Genomic DNA, 19,117 nt, shown 5'->3' with positions numbered 1-19,117 from the left:
GTTCCTTCAGGGAAATATATATATAATATAATATTTATCTTTTAAAATAATTCCAAATCACTCGAGTTCTTGGAAGGTCGCTGGAAGCTTCCAAGCTCAGTTCTGGGGCATCGAAGGACAGAGTGTAGCGCTGGAACCGGGCGTTTGGGGGCTCTTGCATCCTCCTAGGTGGGGATGGCTGGCCGGGCCGCTCCTCCGCTGAGCACATCCAAGCTTCAATTAAGTGTGGCAGAGCCTTTGCCAAGCTGCCGCACTCCACAGGCACTTCCTGCAGAGATACAGGGGCCAGTGGCCTGGTCGCAGACTCTTTACTCTCTGATGTCTCCCACCTCAGGCAATAGTCTACTCTGCAAGCAGGCTTTAGGCCTGCCTCATGGCAGACCGGGAGGAAGACCTTCCTTGATGGGAAAAACTAGGTGGGCAGCAGAAGGCAGCTGCTAAGAAGCTCAGGCCTGAGACAGTGCGGTGAGTGGCTGGAAGAGTGGAGGGCCGCTCATGCCGCCTGGAATAGATTTTGTTGTTGTTTTCCCCTCAAGGATCAGCAACTCTCTCCCACCTTATATCCACCTCTCAGTCCAGTCGTCTTTCACATTGCTTTAGGAAAGCTGCCCCTTTCTGGACATCTAGGGACCCTCCGCTCTCCTCCTGCTCCTGTCCCCAAGCTGAACTGGGCTTGGAGATTAAATGGCGTCTTCAGGCAGGGGTCCTGGGGGGGTGGGCAGGTTCCAGGTGGAGGGTCCTGGGCGGGGGTCTATCTCCAGGGGGGCCTGGCAGGGGGCCCAGTCTCTGATGGAGACCACACCCAGCCCAAAGCTCTGCAGGCTCCAAGAGTGAACCACCAGGGGTCCCAAACCATTCATCCTAGTTAGATGCACCACTCCCCGAATCCAATTATTGTGAGGAATCTGAACCACAGATGCACGAGGGAGTCCTGGACCACCTCCTCTGGGGCTCTCTCCACGTAGCGGCCCCTCTCCTGTACACCTTCCTTCTTCAATAGTCACCGCGTGCCTTGACCTTGTCAAGGGCAGAATCCGCATATAATCTCCTGTGTATGAAGCCCCCCACCCCATTCCAGCTGGCTGGAGCCTTAGAGGAGCGGGTTGGCCGAGTAATACTGTAACCGGTCTCTGTTAATTTTTTTTTCCTTCATTCTCCTGTTCTGAAACCAGATTTTGACTTGACGGTCGGTGAGGTTGAGCATGCGAGACAGCTGCAGCCGCTTCTCTTTGTTGATGTACACGCTGAAGAAGAACTCCCTCTCCAGCTCCCGGATCTGGTACTTGGTGTAGGGGCAGCGCTTTTTCCGGGTGCGCTGGCCACCTGTGGAGGAAGAAGCAGGGAGTGAGCCAGGTGTGGGGGCTGCAGTCCACCCCAGAACCCGAGAGGAGCCACGGGGCTGGCCCCAGGGACTGGCCCCAGCAGGGTCTCCCCAGGTCTCTGCCGTCAGGTTTCCACTGTGGGCTGGGGACCGGTTGCAAGCAGAGGCTCAGCCCCAGATAAAAGCCGGCTCCCTAGATAGGCCCCCAGGGAGGCTGCTCGTGTGGCCTCCAGCGCAGAAAGGGGGGTTCCTCCCAGCAACAGGCGAGTTGGTGCCGGGGAGGCCGCTTTCAAAGCATCCAAGTGGGGGTTGTCGGCTGCCTCCAGCCTGGCCAGACTAAACAAACAGCCGCCTGAGCACATTTCACCTTCCAGCACCTGGGCAGCCGCTTCCAGAGGCAGGAAAGGCCGCCCCAGCTCCGGTCTTTCCCCTTCCAACATCTGGGGCAGCTGCCGGGGCTTCGTCAGCCGGACGCTGGCCACCAGCTCCTGCCTCCTGGCTCCCGCGAGGGCAGGAGGTGGCAGCGGAAGCTCCTCGCCCTGGGCCTTCCCCGGGCTCCAAACCCACACGACCATCCCTGGGCCTTCCCCGAGCTCCAAGCCCACAGAACCATCCCATCCCTGGGCCTTCCCCGGGCTCCAAGCCCACACAACCATCCCGTCTCCCCCGAGGGCACGGCTGCTTTTTAAAAGATAGGGTGGAGGTAAGAGGGGTTCCCCAAAGCTGAGGGCAGGCTCGATTCGCTCTCCCTTTGGATAAAACTCCACAAGACGGTTTTTTAAAAAAAAAAAAAAAACACAACCCTGCTTTTGACAGATTGAAAAACAATTGTAACATGAGGTTGGACAGAAGGCGGCACGTAATTGCCACCGCGCCGGAGGAAAATGGCTTCCTTTGGACAAAAAGGCCAACTTTGGGTTAATTTGTTCCTTTTAATATATTGCTCGAGCTAAGCGGGCTATTTTATCTGTTAAACACGCTTCTAGCGCCATCGTTAAACAGCGATGCCTTTGAATCCCGGCCGGGGCTGGAGCCCCGCGCAACACATGGTTTTTATAAAAATCTCCGGATTACCTCGCAATCAAAGGCTCCCGGAGCCCTTGCAGGGGGAATTTACAGGCGCCCACCTCCGGCTCCCCAGCCCCGGAGCTGGCCCCGCGCAGGGTCGGGCTGCCGGCCTTGGGAGCCGCCGAGAAGGGGAAGAAGGGAAAAAGGGAGGTTTTTTTTGTTTTTGTTTTTTTTTTTTTTTTGCAGGCATGCCTTGGCCGGTGGGTATTTCACGGCCAATTTCAGCACTCGCCACGTGATCCCGCCTTTTATAACAAAGTTTTGTTGGGGGGAAACCTAAAGGCCCTTCATAAACCTTATATGCTTATAAAACAGCATATAAAAATTTAACAGCGGTGCTGCGCTAGCTTTCCAAGTCCCCTTTCATAAAGCGCAGGCCCTGCCTTTATACGTACTGGGGCCGCCGGCCTTGTCCTCAGTGGGGCCGGAAGACGACTCGGGGCTGCTGCTGCTCTCGGGCCGCCGCCGCCGCTCCTTGGCCTCCGCCGCCGCCTCCCGGCAGCCGCCGGCGCCGCCGTCCGAACTTGAAGTTGCCGGCGCGCCCGCGCCCGCGCCCGCGCCCGTGGCCGCTGCCACCGCCGCCGCCACCGCCGAGCTCGCCGCGGCCGCCGGGGGCCCCTTCTCGGCGCTCTTGTCCCCGGGGTAGTCGGAGGAGGAGGCGAGGTTCTCCGTGGTGCCGTAGGCCGTCTCGAAAAACTGGTCGAAGGCCTGCGGGAGGACGCCGTTGCGGCCCACGGCGCTATAGAAATTGGACGAGACGGCGGGGGTGGGGTGGTGGTAGACGTTGGCCGAGCCCTTGGCCAGCACGTCGCCCGGCACGCCGGCCGCGCTGGGCGCCTGCAGGCAGTCTCTGTGCACCAGCTCGTCGGCGGAGTAGCAGTGCGCCAGGTTGCCGCGCGGGTGCCACTTGGCGGCGGGCTCAATGGCGTACTCGCGGAAGGTCACCTCGCGCACGGGTTGGACCTGGGGCAGGTTGGAGGAGTAGGAGTATGTCATTGGGCGCGAAGACGGGGTCTGGGGCAGAAAAGAAGGGAGGCTGGAGAAATCTGGACCCGAGACGTAGTAAGTACAACTTGGCAAATACATGTTAGAGGAGCAGGGACCACGCTCATCAAAATCCATCATTGGGGCTACCTGGGGCTCTCCGCGGTAGCCGCGCTTAACATGATTCTCCACTGCAGCTGCCTCTTTGAAGCGGATCCGTGAAGTAGAAATTTGGAGACGTAAGCTGACGTGGAAATCTATCCCCATCCTTAGCAGGGAGGTGCTGGTCATGTGACCCGATGTTGAAATTGACAAGCTGCGAGCTGGTCCGGGCCTCTCCCCCCCCCCCTTCTTTTTTCCCCTTCCCCTCCCCGCCCTCCCCGGCTTCCTTTCTTTGTAGCTACCTCAGGGGAAGCAACAGATCGTCACTCGGTGTTCTCACCGAAAGCACGTAATCGCCGGTGTAACTCATGTTGGCTGCGGGGGCCTCCCGGCGCGCGGCGAGGCTGGGGTGCACCCGGCCTGCGCTCAGCTGCACGGTCCCGGCCCTCAGGCGCGCCGAGGGGGTGAGAGCTCCACTCCTGCCACCCACCGCTCCCCGGGTGAGGGTGCCCCGGGCTGGAGGCGGCCGGGCGGGAGGGAGCTCGGCGCTGCGTGGCCCGTGCGTGCTCGTGGAATCCGTTTCTTTGAAGGGTCGCGTTCGCGCCCTCCTTCTTCGCTGTCCCCCCTGCCACAGGCTTGCTCTGGGGAGCCACCCCTGCCTCCGACCCTAGCCGGACCCCTTTCGGGGCCAGGGTTCGCAGCCGTGGATGTGCCTGCCTCGTGGCTTGCCCGATTTGCACGGTGACTTGATTACACGCTCGCATTCACGGTCACTTCCGAACCGCTTTAGTGCCTTCCGTCCCTAAACCGCCAACAACCAGGGCGGCTTCCCCCGCGGTTTTTCAGGGACCCGCAAGTCCCGGAGGGCCTTCGTCTCACCCGGGATCCGACTCCCCTCCATCCTCCTTGGCAGGCTCCTCACCCCACACCCAGCCCTGGGAGAAACCCCCTCCTCCTCGCCGCCTGCCAGGGTTGGGGAGTCACTGGGCGCAGCCAGGTGCTCGGGGGCTGTGCAGCTGCGCGCTGGTCCGCCCGCCCGCCTGGTCTTCTGGAGCTGAGGACTCGGGGAACCGTGCAGGAGAGGCGAGCCTGGGCCGCTTCAGAGGCGGTGACAGCCGAGGGGTCTTCCCCTGAGTATGTTGTACCCCCGGGGGGCTCACCAGGCGGCTAGCGACCTTCAGAGCCGTCAGGGTAGTGGGGACAGTGAAGAGGGAGCAAGGGACAGGGAGCGTGGCTGGGAAAGAGCTAACACGCCTCCCCTCCTCCCTTGCAAAGCTTGAGAGCCAGGGATGCACACAGGACAGAAACGCAGAAGGCTCGGCGCCTTTCCTGCTACTCATCCCGCAAAAGAAACATAACGCCAAAGGAAAGAGATGTGCTTCCCAAACAGCCAGCACCTTGGGCGACAGGGCGGCTTTGGAGAGGCTGGGTTTGAGATAAAGAGAGAGACAGAAGCCATAACGGTTAGTGTGAGTCTAGGTTTCTTGGGAAGAAGAAGAAAGAAAGAAAAAAAAAATGATGGTGAAAAATGCTCACCACCCTTCAGGATTGACTGAGCAGTGTTTGGGAGAACCGAAAGAAGAAGACACAGAGCAGCCAGGCAGGAGCGGGGCTGGGAGGGGCCCGGGCCCGAGGGCTCCCCGCACCTATCTTCCTGGAAGGAGCTGGATGTCGCTGAGGCAAAGTCGAAAATGAAAAAAGGAATGACCTTTTCCCTTTTCCCATCCAGGAAATAGCTGAAGGTATTTATATATCTTGGGGAGATTTAGAGTATAAACTCTAAGATCTTTGGTATTTAAGTGTCAACATCGATTTATTTATTTATTGCTGAGCTGACTGTAACTGACTCAATAACAAATCTAATCACGTATTGCACTGGAAAAGGAATATCCCCATTATGTATTCTCACCAAATGATAGCTCACCCTTGCATTGGAATGCCCGCTGTAAATATCAATAATATCGAGTAATGACTCTGTAGTGGAGTAAACTAATTTATTAGCATTAATGTTTATGTGGCTCCCACTCCCCTGCTTTACAAGGGTAGCTCGTCACAAATCATACTACCCCAACACATTAGTTTAATGAACTCTTTATTCAGGGTTTGCTGCAAGAACTTTCATGCCCCTTGAATCCCTGAGAGCTGAGCTCGAAATGACTTGTACATCTTCAGCTTGACATAGTCGTCCACTGTGGCTCGTGCAGAGGGCAGTGGCAGGGTGAGGGAGAAGGTCTGGTGAGAAGGAAGGCTAGTGTGAGACTTCCAAACGCTGGAAATCACAGTTATGGAATTGCCTTGAGGGGAGGGTGGGACTTTGATTTCTAAGGACGACCAACAAGGCTAAATATTTCTTTCTCCACAGTATCTCTCTTTTTTTTTTTTTTTTTTTTGAGACGAAATATAAAAAGGAGGAGAGGTTTTCAAATAGCAGTATTCGAGCCATTCCCCGGCTTGCTTTGGGCTCTCCCAAACTCTCTCCCAACAGCCCACCCAGTCCCCGCCACCCCCACCCTCGAACAAAAGGAATGCATGAGGGGTTTCAGCGACTGTGCCGTAACAAAGGCGCCACCGTCGCGGGCTTTGCCCCGCCCCTGGGTGAAGGCAAACAAATTCTTGCACTTGTATTAGGGCTTTTAAGACTATAATTGAACCCGGGGGCGTCTAGGGGAACCGAAAACAGTTCTAGACAGACCTGGGGTTTTATAGCAGTTTTGGCAGTCAACTTCAGCTTGTGCCTGAGCAGACCCACTGCGGTGGCCCTCCAGCGGGGGACGCCAGGCCGCCTCCCCCAGCTGCTTGCAGCCTCTCTCCTAATTAGACCGGTTTTCCCCTTGGTGCCAGGGAGCAGGGGTCCCCACAGAAAGGTGGGTATGGGGATGCGCTGTGGTAGGCATAGCCAATGCCTCCCGCGTCCTTGAGAGCCAAGCCAAGCCGAGAGGGTGCTGGCAGGTCTGGCTCCCATGGGTGTCTGCAGGAGACAAAGGCGAATTCCCGAGGAAAGCCTGGAGCAGAGGCAGGCGCTCGGGAGCGGTTGGCGGGGCGGCTCAGAAGGCTGCACAGAAGCGGGGCGCCGGGAGGCACTTGTAGCCTGGAAGGGGGCATGTGGGGGCGCTGGCACGAAGATGGACAAGGGCAAAGGCTTTTGATGCCAAAAGAAGGGGAAATGCCTGGTGTGGTGAATGCTTTAGTTTCCACAGCACAGACAGGAGAGGGTTCTCAGCTCTCCAAGGCTGTGCCTTGTTCCCAGCTTTGCCTGCTCCTGCCCTTCTCGCCCCAGATATACTGGCTGTGTGGATGTTTGTGTGTGTGTGTGGGTGAGTGGGGGGGCTGAGGGTGGGCGCAGCTCTGAGGATCAGACCAAATCTCGGGGAGGCAGGGGAGGAAGAGCTGCGGGTCCTTAATTTTGATTTTGCTCTGAGCCTAATTGACTCTTCCGCTTTGCAGGAGGCCCAGAAGCGAGCGGAGCCCACCCGGCTCAGGGGAAGACCCGACGGGGGTTAAGGCCTCCCTGGAAGTCCAAGTCCGAGTAGTTGCATTTCTGGAAGAGGCTGAGACGGGCAAGGCTGTGACATTGGCCCTGGAAACCGGTTTCCCAGGAGCTGTTCTTTCTCAAGAGCTCCACACGCGGGGGCCATCTCCAGAAAACAGTCCTCAATGTGTATTTCCTTTTATCGTCAATCCTGCAGCCCCACGGCAGCTAACGCAAGAGGCCAAAAATGTTTTAGAGGAAGAAAAACAAAGGCAGGAAGTGGCGGCGGACTGACGGTGCGTGTGTGTCTGCGGAGAAGGGAGGGAGCCGTTTCAATCTCTTCTTGTTTTTCCAAACTTCTCTTCTTGTTGTTTTTCCAAACTTCTCTTCTTGTTGTTTTTCCAAACTTCAAGGTCTAGGCAGCCCTTGCAGGGCCGGCCCCGTCGCTCCCCGCGCAGCGTTTGGAGATGGCCACCCGGCGAGGAGCAGGCTGGCGCCCGCGCCAACCTCGGCAGGCGGAAATGGCTAACGAGGAGATTTGCTCAGCAAAGCAGACCAAGCCCTTCCAAGGCATCGTGTGATTTGGCCCTAAAGTTGGGGGAAGGTGTGTGTGTGGGGGGGATTCTGCAGCTCCTCCGGACCCTCCTCGCGCCGGCTGAGTGCGTCCCGGTGGGGACGGGATGATTCGTGCGCCCTGCTCTCCACGCGCCTTCCTAGGCGGGATATCGGAATAAAGTATTGCCCAGGTGCCTCTGCCCAGCACAGCCGCCTCCGCTTCTTCTTGCAGCCGATGCGTCTGAGCAGCAGCCGGAGGGCGCTTGTCGGCGGTGCCCGCCCGCGGTTAGGTGGCCTTGGCGCGGTCAGTGCGCACCGGGGCAGCGAGAGGCCTGTTCACCGGGATTGTTGTGCTGGGGGTGTTTCCAGCACGGTCATTCGAGAGACATGAACCTAAAGGACTGTCACTTGATAGGCGGCTTAACGCCCGCTCACTCCAAGGGAGGATCGAGCTGAGGGCTGGGAACACCTCCAGACACGGGTGTTCCCAACCCCAACGGGGGTGTTGCTAGGCTGCCCTCTTCTTTCTTTGAGTCTGCTTTGGGCGCTAGCAGTGGCTCATTGTCACCCAACTCTGAGACTCCGAAGCCCACCGTGCCTGCACTTGCACCCCTTTGCTCAGTGTCTAGTCCACAGTGTGAATGCCAGTAGCAGGCTGCCGGCTCACCCCCTTCCCACTCTGGCCCAACCTGTCTCCCTGCAGCTCCCGCTCCCTGTCTCCTGCTCTGCCTCTTTCCAGCCTAGTCTCCTCTTCTTTGGTTTCCTGCCTCTTCTGATGCCTCTCACAGGCTGGGCGAGAACTGAGGTTCCACTGGAGGGCACCCAGTACTCGAGCACAGAGAAGGGGCGCTGTGAGGTTCCTGACTCTTCCTTAGTTCAGGCCTCCACCAGAGATCTGAACTGGATTTCTCACTTTCTTAACACTCCATTCCAGGGCCCTACCGCATCCTTTTTCTCTCTCTCCCTCTCTCACCAGCATTTCCACCTTCTCTCCTTGGGACTCAGCTTTTGCTTTTTAAGCCCAGCAATCCTGAATGGCAGCTGGCCTGGGAGGAGTCAGGCCCACTTGACAGACAGAAACTTTCTTCTAAAGATCTACCATCAGATGTCTGTGGATCATTTAAGAAGAGGCATAAAAAATTTTTTTGCCTCTTCTTGCTGGTCTGAGCCTACCTTCCTCTGTCCTTAAATGTAACACCTGTTTCTAGAAAGCTACACAGAATACTATTTCAAGCCTGGTGACCACACTGCACACAGGTGCAGGAGCCAGCTGAAGAACCCAGGGTGGAAATGACCATAGAGCCTTTCCTGGGTCTATGGCTCTCTCCTCCCCAGTGGGAGATGTCCTGGAAGTACATCTGTCCTCCATGTCGGTCTGTCAGCAGATCAGGGCCAACCTATCATTTCCAGGTGCTGTCCAGAAGTGGCGCTAAGGCTGAGAGGAAATATCAGGAGGCTCCCCTCTATCACTGCTAGGTGGAGGCAGGAGTTAATTTATTCCCTTGGCTTGGCAAGGCACCCACCTGTCCACAAACTCTTTAAGCACAGGAATAGGTAATGCCTTGAACTTGACCTTTTGGTTGGTTCTGATCCACAGTTCAATCATCAGAGGTCCTTAAGGATCTGAAGAAGCCCACATCCTTCCCCTGGTGTCTGAGGGGTGGGGCATAGGACTCAACTGAAGGTCTCAGACACCCGAGCAATCTGGTTATTATTTAGTTTAGTGGGTCCAGACTGATGGGAGAAAGAAAGTTTCTTTCTTTTTTTTATTATTGTGTACTCATTAATCCCCCCCCCCCCATGGAATAGAAGCAAATGAGGTAGGGGGAACTTTGAAGGGCAAATCCTGATTCTCATTGTCTGTCTTCCATTCTCCCTGCAACTTCGGCCCGAACGGGTTTCCCCAGATGACGTGTCTGCAATAAAGTGGACAGATGAGTGTGGCCCAACCAGAAGGTTAGCTTTGGCCTGGGGGTCTTGGTCTCCCCAGCTGGAGCTCACAGGAAACCCCCATACCTGTGGGAACAGTTCCCCAGGCTTCTCTAAGGGTGAGCCCCTGTCTAGTCCAATCCTGCCCTAAGAGTCTTCCTCACGAGCCCTGCAAGGCAGTTCTATGATGATACCTATCCACAGGCAATCTTCTCAGTAACTAGAATCCCCTCAGGGCCCTGCTCCATCATGCAGCCTCAGAGATAAAGCCTTGCTTTGCTGTTTGCTTGGGGGGGGGGGGGGCGGGCAATCTTTGGCTCCCCTGGAGCACTAAGCTCAGTGGCAGACCAGGCTCAGGCTATTTGCTATTTGTTGACCGTTGGGCCTGATGAGGTGACTTCCTGCCACAGGCAACAGGCAAAGGAAAGGGATTATCACTCCTCCAGGAGAGTGAGGGCGTTCTTGGGCCCCAGGATCAGGGATTTTTACCTTTGGCAGAATGTACCTCACTTCTTGGCCCAGATTTTGGGCAGAAGAGGAAGAGCATCAAAGGTTTCACAGAAGGCGGTCCTGGACTCAGAGACCTCAAGAGAGGCTCCCAGAAGCGTCCTTGTTCCCTCATTCTATTCCTGGCCCCGTTGACCTGCCGCCCTACCTGGTCCTTTTTCTCTGTGGTGGTTAAGGACTCGGAACTCTGGATCCAGCCATCTCTGGTTGCTCCACCTTGCAGGCGCTGCTGCCTCTCACGGGAGGTAGGCCTCACAGACTCCAGTCTCCTGGGCCCTGTTCTCCCAGGACTTGATGGTGGCATAGCCTGGGCCATCCCCGGAGAGTTTCAATAGGTCTGGGGGCCATGGAGTTGGAAACCGAAAAAGAACGCCTGTTCCCAGACTTCAAGCCCCGGCCTGCCCCCGGCCAGTTGTGTGTCCTGTGCCGTCCTGGGGCCTGGGCAGCGACCGGCCCTGACCGCGTAGGCGGCCATAGCGGCCATAGCGCAGAGGACTTGACCTTTGCGGCTCTAGGGGAGGTCGCTCTCTGAGCAGGAGGGAGGAGGATTCTTCTGACTCCAGGCTCTCCCACCCAATAGCAGCCTGACAATTCTCACCAGCTGCACTGCTCACCCCCATTACCCCTCCATTTTGTGCAGGATCCGCAGACCCTCGGCCTGAACAAAGCCCCCAGCCGCCCTCTCGCCACCTTCTTTCCCAGGTCTTGTCCCCAACTCCCCTAGGCCAAAAGGCTGAGTTCACGCCAAGCAATCTCAGGCCCTCCCCAGAGCTCTCTTCTCTCGCTTGACCCCAGCCGCCCTCTGTCAGCGCCAAGTACTACCGAGGGTGCCAACTGGGCCCTTGGCCGTGCCAACTTCGCGCGCGCACGCGGGGCCTGGTCTCAGGCTGCGGCGGCGCCGGGCGGAGCAGAGCGCAGAGGCGCGGGGCGCGGGGCGCGGCCAGGCCGGAGGCTGCCTCCGGGGCCGGACGGAGGCCCACGGCCGCCCGGGATTTGGACGTTCGGGTCCACAACGTGGCCCTGCGTGCCCACCTCTCCCTCTGCCCCCTCGGATCCCACCCCACCCCTCCGCCGAGGCTCGGAAGACGGAAGTGTTTGGTAGAGAAAAACACGGTTTCTTTTCAGCCCGTCTCCGAACCCCTTTTAGAGAAAATGCTCCTGTCAAGTTTTATTTCCCGTTGCAAACCACCTTCCATGCTGCCAAGAATTAAGACCGGGAGAGATTAAATACCCGACTCTTCTCTGGGGGAGGGCGGGGAGGGCGGGGAGGGGGCACCGGCACAAAACGTTCGTTTCGATCGGTTTGTCCTCATCACACCCGCCGAGGGAGGCCCGCGCGGGCGGCGCTGACGTCAGCCTGGCCCTGCGGGGCGACTGCGCGGCGTGGGGGTCCGGCGCCCCGAGTCCGCCCGGCGCGGGCCCGGAGGGCCGGGGGCCTTGACCTCGGCCTGCGTCCCGCGCACGCCCGCGAGCCCTCAGCGAGGCCGGCTCTGCAGGGTTGGAGCCTCCATTTTGAGTCGAGGGTGCTTGGACAAGCGTGGAGGATTTTGAGCCCTGCCTCTGTCACCGAGGGCGCGACAGCGTGCGCCCCTGAACGCGCCGCGGCACCTGGGGACCCGCGCGGCCGCCGCCGCGGCTCCGTCGGCTCAGGGGCGCGGGGTCAGGGCTTGTGCGCGGGGGGCCCGGCTCCTCCGCGGCGCGGCGGGCTGTGCAGAAATGAGATCCACTGTGGCGAGGCCTTGGCTGCGTCAACCGGGACGTTTTTCTGTGTTAGCGTCCGTTTTCTTCCCTTCACAATTCAATTAAAAGCAGCAGACAGCTTTTAGGCCTTCGTGGGCGACGGGCAGATGCGCGAGAATTGAAGCAGCCGATCAGAAAGTGGATATTTTCATAAAGAATAGAGTCGCCTGTTATTTACCCGGCGGCCTAGCAGATGAAAACCTAATTATTGTGAAACCTAGACAAAAATCCCCGCAGGCCTCTGGAATAACGCTACATCGCTGCCTATGAAAAATAGGATGTGAGCAACGCGTCGCATGTTTCTGATTCTCCGGGTCTTGGGCTGCTGACATGCATTCGATCAACTTTAAAAGAATGCGCGTAAATCAGCGAGCCCCTAATGTCCCCTCCGAAGAGGTCCTCAAATCCGGAGGGGCGCCTCTGAGCCCACCGGGTCCACGGCTAAGCAGTCCCGGGGCGGCGACAGTCTCCGCTCGCCCGGAACCTCGACAATTCGAGAATTCGCGGAGAGGACACGAGAGGCCGCATCTTCACCAAACGCACCCAGCGGGGTGGAAGCGGGACATATATTACACAGTGAAATCTGTGTCATTACCCGCACAAGTACTGCCACCCTCAGCTGAATTGCGTTGCCCCGAGAATTTTTAAGAAAAACATTTCAATTAGGTTGGATTTTTGAAAAAAAGAAAATAATTTTCCCTTTTTCTTTTTTACAAAATTTTCTTTTACTATTAAAAAAACCCAACCCCACACAATTTAAATGCAAGACTTCAACTCTGCATCAGGCATAAATAATAGTAAAATGCAAAGTGACATTTTACAATCGTCCATTTAAAATACCTTAATAAATTTGATGGTATTGAGAGCAGATGGAAAAAGTAGGGTTTTTCCCCCCCTCTAAATTCCAAATTTACAATTTTTAAATGGCAACACGACAGGCCATTACAGGATTAAAAATCTTTGCTGGTTTAATAAATGAAAACGATGTCTAGTTGTTTGCATATTTACAATGTCTTATTCGGAAAGTTTCCCTTTTAGAAAAAAATACACTCAGAATCAGCTATTCAACACCACTAGCCCAGCGTCTGCCATTGTTTTTCCCATATGAAGGCTGGCTTCCTCCTGGATTTTTCCCCCCCCTAAAGGTTTAGACTAATTGATTAGGGGGCATTAGGGAGCCATCGGTAATCCATGCTTACTTCAGATTGTCTAACAGATTCAGGGGAATTTTAAATAAGAAAGGAGTTAGGTAAAATTATCAACAACCATTTTAGAATGAGGAGGGGGTAATAAAAAAAAAGCAACCTCTGAAATATCTTCTGTCATTAGTTTCAAAAACTGCAGAGAGGAGTGTGTGTGGGGGGGGAACGGCTACTTTACCCAGAGTTCCTGCAGTGGCCACAGGCGATGGCTCAGTGAAAGGGGCGGTATTCCGCTGCAGAGCTGCCCTTGGCCTCCTTCCTAGGCCTGAGGCTTAGAATATTTCTTACATCTAAAGAAAAATATCCCCCATGAACAGAAGAGTCCCCTTTGGAGCTGTTCAAAAATACAAGGTTTGGTCCAGTTTTTAGGGCATTTTCCCACCACTTTAAATATTCTGGGTGAAAGCTGTTACTTTGGAATGACGGCAGCTCATTCAGAAATGGAGTGCTGAGGCCCACGACTTGGGGATGTTGACCCAAAGCATCATTTTCAGTTGTTTCCACAAGTGGAGTGAAGTCCTAAGGACAGCAAAATTTGATTGCACTTCAAAAGGCCGGTCCATCTGTATGTTTCAAGACCATGATATTTTTAAGATAGCTTTAGAGATTCTTTCCATAATTCTCCATATATAAACAAGCTTTGCGCCTTCAGGTCTGAGAGGTTTCCATCTGGTTTGAAATCAACCAATATTATTTTCTATAAAATGATAGATATGGTTTTTCCGGTCACAATGATGTCCTTCTAACATAAAGATATAATTAAGTTTATCGCAAAGTTCTTCACCATAAGGCTTCTGGTTTTACCAACACTGCAATAGATATGTGCATAGCATGGATTCCACAAAAACATATTACCCTATGTGAATATTAAATACATAAACATACATATGTATTATTCATGACTCTAAACACAGCACCTGATTGTTGTTAGAACTCACTAAGTAGTAGATATAATACTTATTATTATTACAGTTTTGATGATGATTGTTAATATTAAGTGTATATTTTTCTCACAAATCAAATGGCAGCTTTGCAAACACCAATGTAAGATTGCACACCACCCAGAAGCAGCACTCAGCTCTGACCTATCCAGGATAACTCTCCGTTTGCATCTATATTATGGTCATTTTGTAGATATGAGATCTTTAAGCTCTCTATACTGACCTCTTAAGAGGTGGGTTTCTTTGAATTTCTGAAATGTAACCCTAGAACTCTAGAGTTAGCAAGGCATCTGAAGCTTTTTATTTGCCGTATAGACTGCCCTATAGCTCTAATTAGGATAGTAGACCACCTTGGAAGGTGAGGGCCAGGAAAGAATGGTTATTTAAGAACACCTCTTAGATTGTAACGAAAATATACAGCTTTAAAGCAGATCTGTAGAAATCTGATGCAGAGCAAGTCACTATGAAAACAAATTAAACTTGGCCATTAAAGAAAAGAAGCAAAAACTTCATCGGTAAAGTACATTTTGTACCTCAACTCTAGAAATCACCTTAAATTACAACATCTCAGGTCATTAGTAATTAATGATACTATATCTGTACAGAGTCTACAAATATGTATATATATATATACACACACACAAGCACACACAAGCACTGATATGCATATATGTATACACATATATGATATATATTCACATATGTACAGGCACACGTATAACTTACATATATTCAAATTTGCTCTGTCTGGAGCCAAAGAAATAAGTACTAAATCTCTGAAGAGTCAAGGTAAGACCTTTTGATTCCCTTGAAGCAGAAGAATTACAAGGAAGCTAGCTTGTCAACGCGAGGTGGCGCCCTTGATCTACTAATCCAGCCGTGGCCAATTCATGAGCTGTCAAAAGTCAAGGTCACAAATTGTCCTTTTTTTTTTTTTTTTTTTTTGTCAAGGTCAAGGTTTAAGGCCTTTTCTAGTCCTGTCATTTCAACAAATATCAAAACCTGCCCTCTTAGACGCACGCAGACCCAACAGCAGATTAAAAAATACGACAGCCTGGTCATCGCTGATACTAAACAACTGGTTTTCATTTTCTACAGGGAGCCTGAGAATTTATACTGTCTCTTCCTTCTTTTTTCTCCTTTTCAGAATACCTGATGTTTTAACCTTCTTGAAGCACTTTTCTAAATTTTTAGAATTTTAGTTATGAGGGATTTCTCCCTTTCCTTAAAATACTTGAAGGGGAAAAAAAAAGAAAAAAGAAAAGCTGCTAAATAATATATTATAGAAAAAAATGGTCCTTGGTTTGTTTAAAGACAAACCCGCTTCTTTTTCTTTCTGTGAAGTGCACATTTAAATAGGAAAAAATAATGAGTATTTCTTTCAGATTTTAATGGCAGTGACTATTTTATTAACAATTAACACCATTATATCACTATCTACAGGTCTAAGGGTTCTTTTTTTAATTTTTTTTTTTTTTAGTAAAAATATTGGGGAAGCAGGTGCACAAATACATTTTCACAGTGTGCTGAATGTTTTTATTTACAAGATAGCATTTTATAGTGAATATGAACAAAATGAATGCGCTGACTGAAATAACTGCTTGATTAAAAATGTGCTGTGAAGATGAATTCCTAAACTTTCTAGTGCAGTCTCATAACACAATAAACCAGGAAAAATACGAATTCCTTAATAGGTCAAAATATAGAATGTAAACACCTAAATATTTCTGGGGACTGGATTTCCATTTTGAGTTTTCTTAAAAAAATAAAAAAATTAAAAATTATTTCTCCGCAGTCCTTTTAGTAAATATTGGAAAATAAGCAATTTCAATTAAAAAATTAATTGTATTTAAAGCAAAGTCCACCATGTTGGAGTCGCGCCTCTCAGGAGATCTGATATAAAGTGAGTTCTGTGAATCGTCTGATGCTTTCAATATTTTAAAAAATGTTATCAAATCATTTGGAAAATAAATGATATCCAGTCAGGAAAAATAATCTAAATGCCACAAAATATGTTTGTTATAAGCAAATAAAAATTATTATTGGAAGGACACTCCCAACCTGGGTTCCTTGGTAGCGTCAAAGGCTCAGCTGGTTGTATTTGCTACCAAGACATATGATCCTTGGAAGAGCTTTCTCTCCCTATCTCCCTTCATAGAGAAATAGTCCAAAATAATTTTTTCAGTACCTTCTTTCCTTTTCCCCTCTAAACCAATACAGGACATGTTTTGCAGAATATAAAAACAATAGGATTTTCACTAAGATTTACCTGAGCAGTCACTTAACATGCAAAGGGGGTGGCGATGGCCAAGGACAAGCAGAAGTTTACAACAGCTCCTTGCTTTTGTAACCAGTTTTCAGATGATTAGCATATAACATAATGTCTTAAAATATAACGGTCACATAAATACTTACAAGATTTCTGTAAATGCGTAACTTATCTGAAATTGCGTATTTGGGGGTTGACATTTGACTCTAGAGTCTGTCATTTAATGATCTGGTGGGGTTGGCAGAAGAACTGGCAGTCTTTACCATTTCTTAAAGTTTTAAAATAGTTGATTCCACCAAGGAGAAAGAGAACCCCCTTAGGAAAGCAAAATGCCAGTGTCTCTCTCTTTCTCTTTCCCATTCTTCCATTGTTATTAAGTATTATAATCTTTGTCTGGGTAAAGCAATGAGTTCCAAAGCATTTCTTCAAGTTGCCCTCTTTCTCCAATTTTAATCCATTAACTAGTGGTCTTCAGTTTGTTGATGACTTTTTTCTCTTTGACCCTTCTGTTCTGGAACCAGATTGTAACCTGCCGCTCGGAGAGATTCGTGGTGGCTGAAATACGCCTTCGTTTGTCCTTGGTAATGAATTTGTTTGTAGCGTATTCCCGTTCGAGTTCTTTTAATTGCACCTTGGTGTAAGGGACGCGCTTCTTTCTCCCTCGTCTGTAGGAACTGGCGTCTGAGGGATGAGAGACCACGTCTAGAAGACAGGGAAGAAGACAAGTTACACAGGGATCAGACGCAGGCCAGGACACAGGCGACAGCAGGATCTGAGCTACCCGCTTTGCAGCGCCCGATTGCCCTTGGCCGCACTCTGCAAAATCCAGCCTTTTGTCCAAACCTGGAGGGTCAGTGGGGAAAGTGGTTACTGCTGCACTGAAATGAAATTGCCCAGGACTCCAATGACCATCCCAGCGAGGCCACCGTGCCCGCACAGCGCGCCGGGTTCCCTGGATCGCCTGGCCTAGCGGCCCACACCTTTGCACTGGGCTTAGGGGACAACAGTTCGACGCCGAGCTTCGCTTTCTATTCCCCAACCCCTAACAATTGATGCGCCTATATGGTCAATTTAGTAAACCGTCTCCAGGTCAAGTTTCCCAACCTTAAGTCGATGTCAAGGGCTAGGGAGGGCGGGGCACAGAGGGAGAAGGAAGCCAGCCAGGGTCCCAACAATCTCCTTCCTAGTCATCCCTCACCCAGGAAGAGCCAGGAGCAAGCCCAGCTCAAGGGCAGGCAGCACGGGGAGCACCAGTCAGCGGGTCAGACTCGGGCTCTCGGAGGTGCAGCGCCCGCAGGGCAGGGCAGGGAGAGGCAGCCGAGGGTACCAGGGTGACCCGGGAGCCAGCGGAGGAGAAGCTAGAACAGAGCCGGAGGACCGCAGCTGGGAAGGGGGCGCCATTTACCGGGCAGAGTGGATTTCCAGAGGTGGGGAGGCTGCGCCTGCTCTTTAGGGCAGTACATTTGGCCGTTCCAGCCGTTGGGCAGCGCCCAGGGCTGGTAGCTTTCCATGGGAAGACCCAGGGGCTCGTGGCGCGACTCGCCGGGGCCCCCGAGGCCGGGCACCACCGGCATATCCAGGTAGCCGGGCACGGGCTGGTGGTGGTGGTAAGGCCCGGGCGCGTAGCCCTGGTGGTAGAAGGCGAACTCCTTCGCGCGGGAGCTGAACTCCTCGGCCGCGGGGCCGGCGGTATCCATGTACTTGTCCGCGAAGGCGGCGGCGGCGGCCGAGGCGGGCTGCGCGCAGGACTTGATGGCGTTGGGGTGCGGGCCCATGCGGGCGCACGGGTAGTAGCCGCTGCCGAAGTAGCCGTAGGGCAGCGCCGCGGGCCCCGACGAGCTCTGCGCCGCCGCCGAGCAGGGACTGCACTGCTTGGCCGCCTCGGATCCCGCCGGGCCCGCCGGGCCGGGCCCTCCCGAGGACGACGCAGCCGCGGCCGCGGCAGCCGCAGCGGCGGCGGCGGCAGCGGCGGCGGCGGCCGACGGGGGCGCCTCCCCCGGCGCGCTGCTGTAGGCGGCCGCGGCGCCGGGCGCCAGGGGCGCCGGGTGCGCCATCAGGTTGCGGCACTGGTTGGCCGCGGCCGCCGCCGCCGCCGCGGCCGCCGCCGCCACCGAGAAGTTGCCCCCCGCGGCCGCGGCCGCCGGGTGGGGGAAGCCCCCGCCCCCGGCCCCGGCCGCCGCCGCCGCTGCCGCCGCGGCCGCCGCGGCCGCCGCCCCTTCCATGTTCTTGTTGAGCTCGTCGGCCACGAGGCCGCCGCCGTTGTCGTAGAGAAACATGACGGTGGGCTCGATCCAGCGGGGGTGGAGGAGCACGGAGGCTGTCATAGCCCGAGCCGCATGGAGAAGACCCCAGTGGCGCTGTTTTAAAAAGCCCCCAAGAAGTGAAGAGCGCGCCGCGCGGGGCCGGGGCCCGAGCGAGGGGGGCGGATCGCGCCCCGCGGGGTCGCGCCAGGCGGCCGCCCATTGGCCCGGCCCCCCGCTCCGCCCCCGGCGTATGCAAAGCGGGCGGCTCCGGCCGCGGCTCCGCGCTGTGCACCCGCCGTCCCCGCCGCCGCCCGCGAGGTCCCCAGCGCCAGCGCCCGCCGGGCGGCCGCGCACCGTTCACCCCAGGGGAGAGGCAAGGGGCGCGGGCGCGCGGCGAGGCGGGGAGGGAACGGCGGCTTCCTCGCCTCTCCCCCTCCTTTCCCGTTTCCCAGTGGGGCTCGGAGCAGCGTCAGGCTGGGAGGCGACAGGGACGCGCTGTTGGGTTGCGACCTGAGGCGGTGGGGACAGGTCAGGTAAATCTGAGGGCGGCTGGGGATGGCACGTTAGTCCTGGCAGGGTGTTTCTTGGGGCCTCCAGAGCTGTTTTCTTTTCAGGTATCTACGCGTCTTTCTGCAGCGAGAGGCCAGCGCGGACACTAGCGCTTTCCGATTCTAGAGCGTCGCGATATGGCTCTATTTTCAGGGGAACAGTGGCTGGGCGGTTGTGGATGCGCCTGGCTCGTGGGTCCCAGGATATTCCACTGGAAAGCTTGGACTGCATTTAGGAG

At 54.2% G+C, this 19,117-nt stretch overlaps 2 protein-coding genes and 1 long non-coding RNA gene across 3 annotated transcripts; 1 reads left to right on the top strand and 2 right to left on the bottom strand.

Annotated features, from left to right (window-relative positions):
* Positions 1-714: 714 nt before the first annotated feature.
* HOXA11 (homeobox A11) lies at positions 715-3,514 on the bottom strand. Its single transcript, XM_066354090.1, has 2 exons — positions 2,785-3,514; positions 715-1,323 (listed from the first exon to the last, which is right to left on the bottom strand). The coding sequence occupies exons 1-2, from the start codon at positions 3,512-3,514 to the stop codon at positions 1,091-1,093; spliced, it is 963 nt and encodes a 320-aa protein (XP_066210187.1). The 3' UTR covers positions 715-1,090.
* Positions 3,515-3,810: 296 nt separating this feature from the next.
* On the top strand, positions 3,811-7,695 carry LOC136384050 (uncharacterized). The gene is made up of 3 exons (XR_010747516.1): positions 3,811-3,975; positions 6,920-7,240; positions 7,358-7,695. It is a non-coding gene; the product is annotated as an uncharacterized lncRNA (long non-coding RNA).
* An 8,849-nt stretch (positions 7,696-16,544) lies between these two features.
* Positions 16,545-18,411, bottom strand: HOXA13 (homeobox A13). Its single transcript, XM_066354206.1, has 2 exons — positions 17,493-18,411; positions 16,545-16,789 (listed from the first exon to the last, which is right to left on the bottom strand). The coding sequence occupies exons 1-2, from the start codon at positions 18,409-18,411 to the stop codon at positions 16,545-16,547; spliced, it is 1,164 nt and encodes a 387-aa protein (XP_066210303.1).
* Between the last annotated feature and the right edge of the window lie 706 nt (positions 18,412-19,117).

Source organism: Saccopteryx leptura, chromosome 12 (assembly GCF_036850995.1).
Source record: "Saccopteryx leptura isolate mSacLep1 chromosome 12, mSacLep1_pri_phased_curated, whole genome shotgun sequence".
NCBI classification, from domain to species: domain Eukaryota; kingdom Metazoa; phylum Chordata; class Mammalia; order Chiroptera; family Emballonuridae; genus Saccopteryx; species Saccopteryx leptura.
The sequence above is the reverse complement of the archived record's forward strand: the minus strand, read 5'-3'. Positions and strand labels throughout refer to the sequence as shown.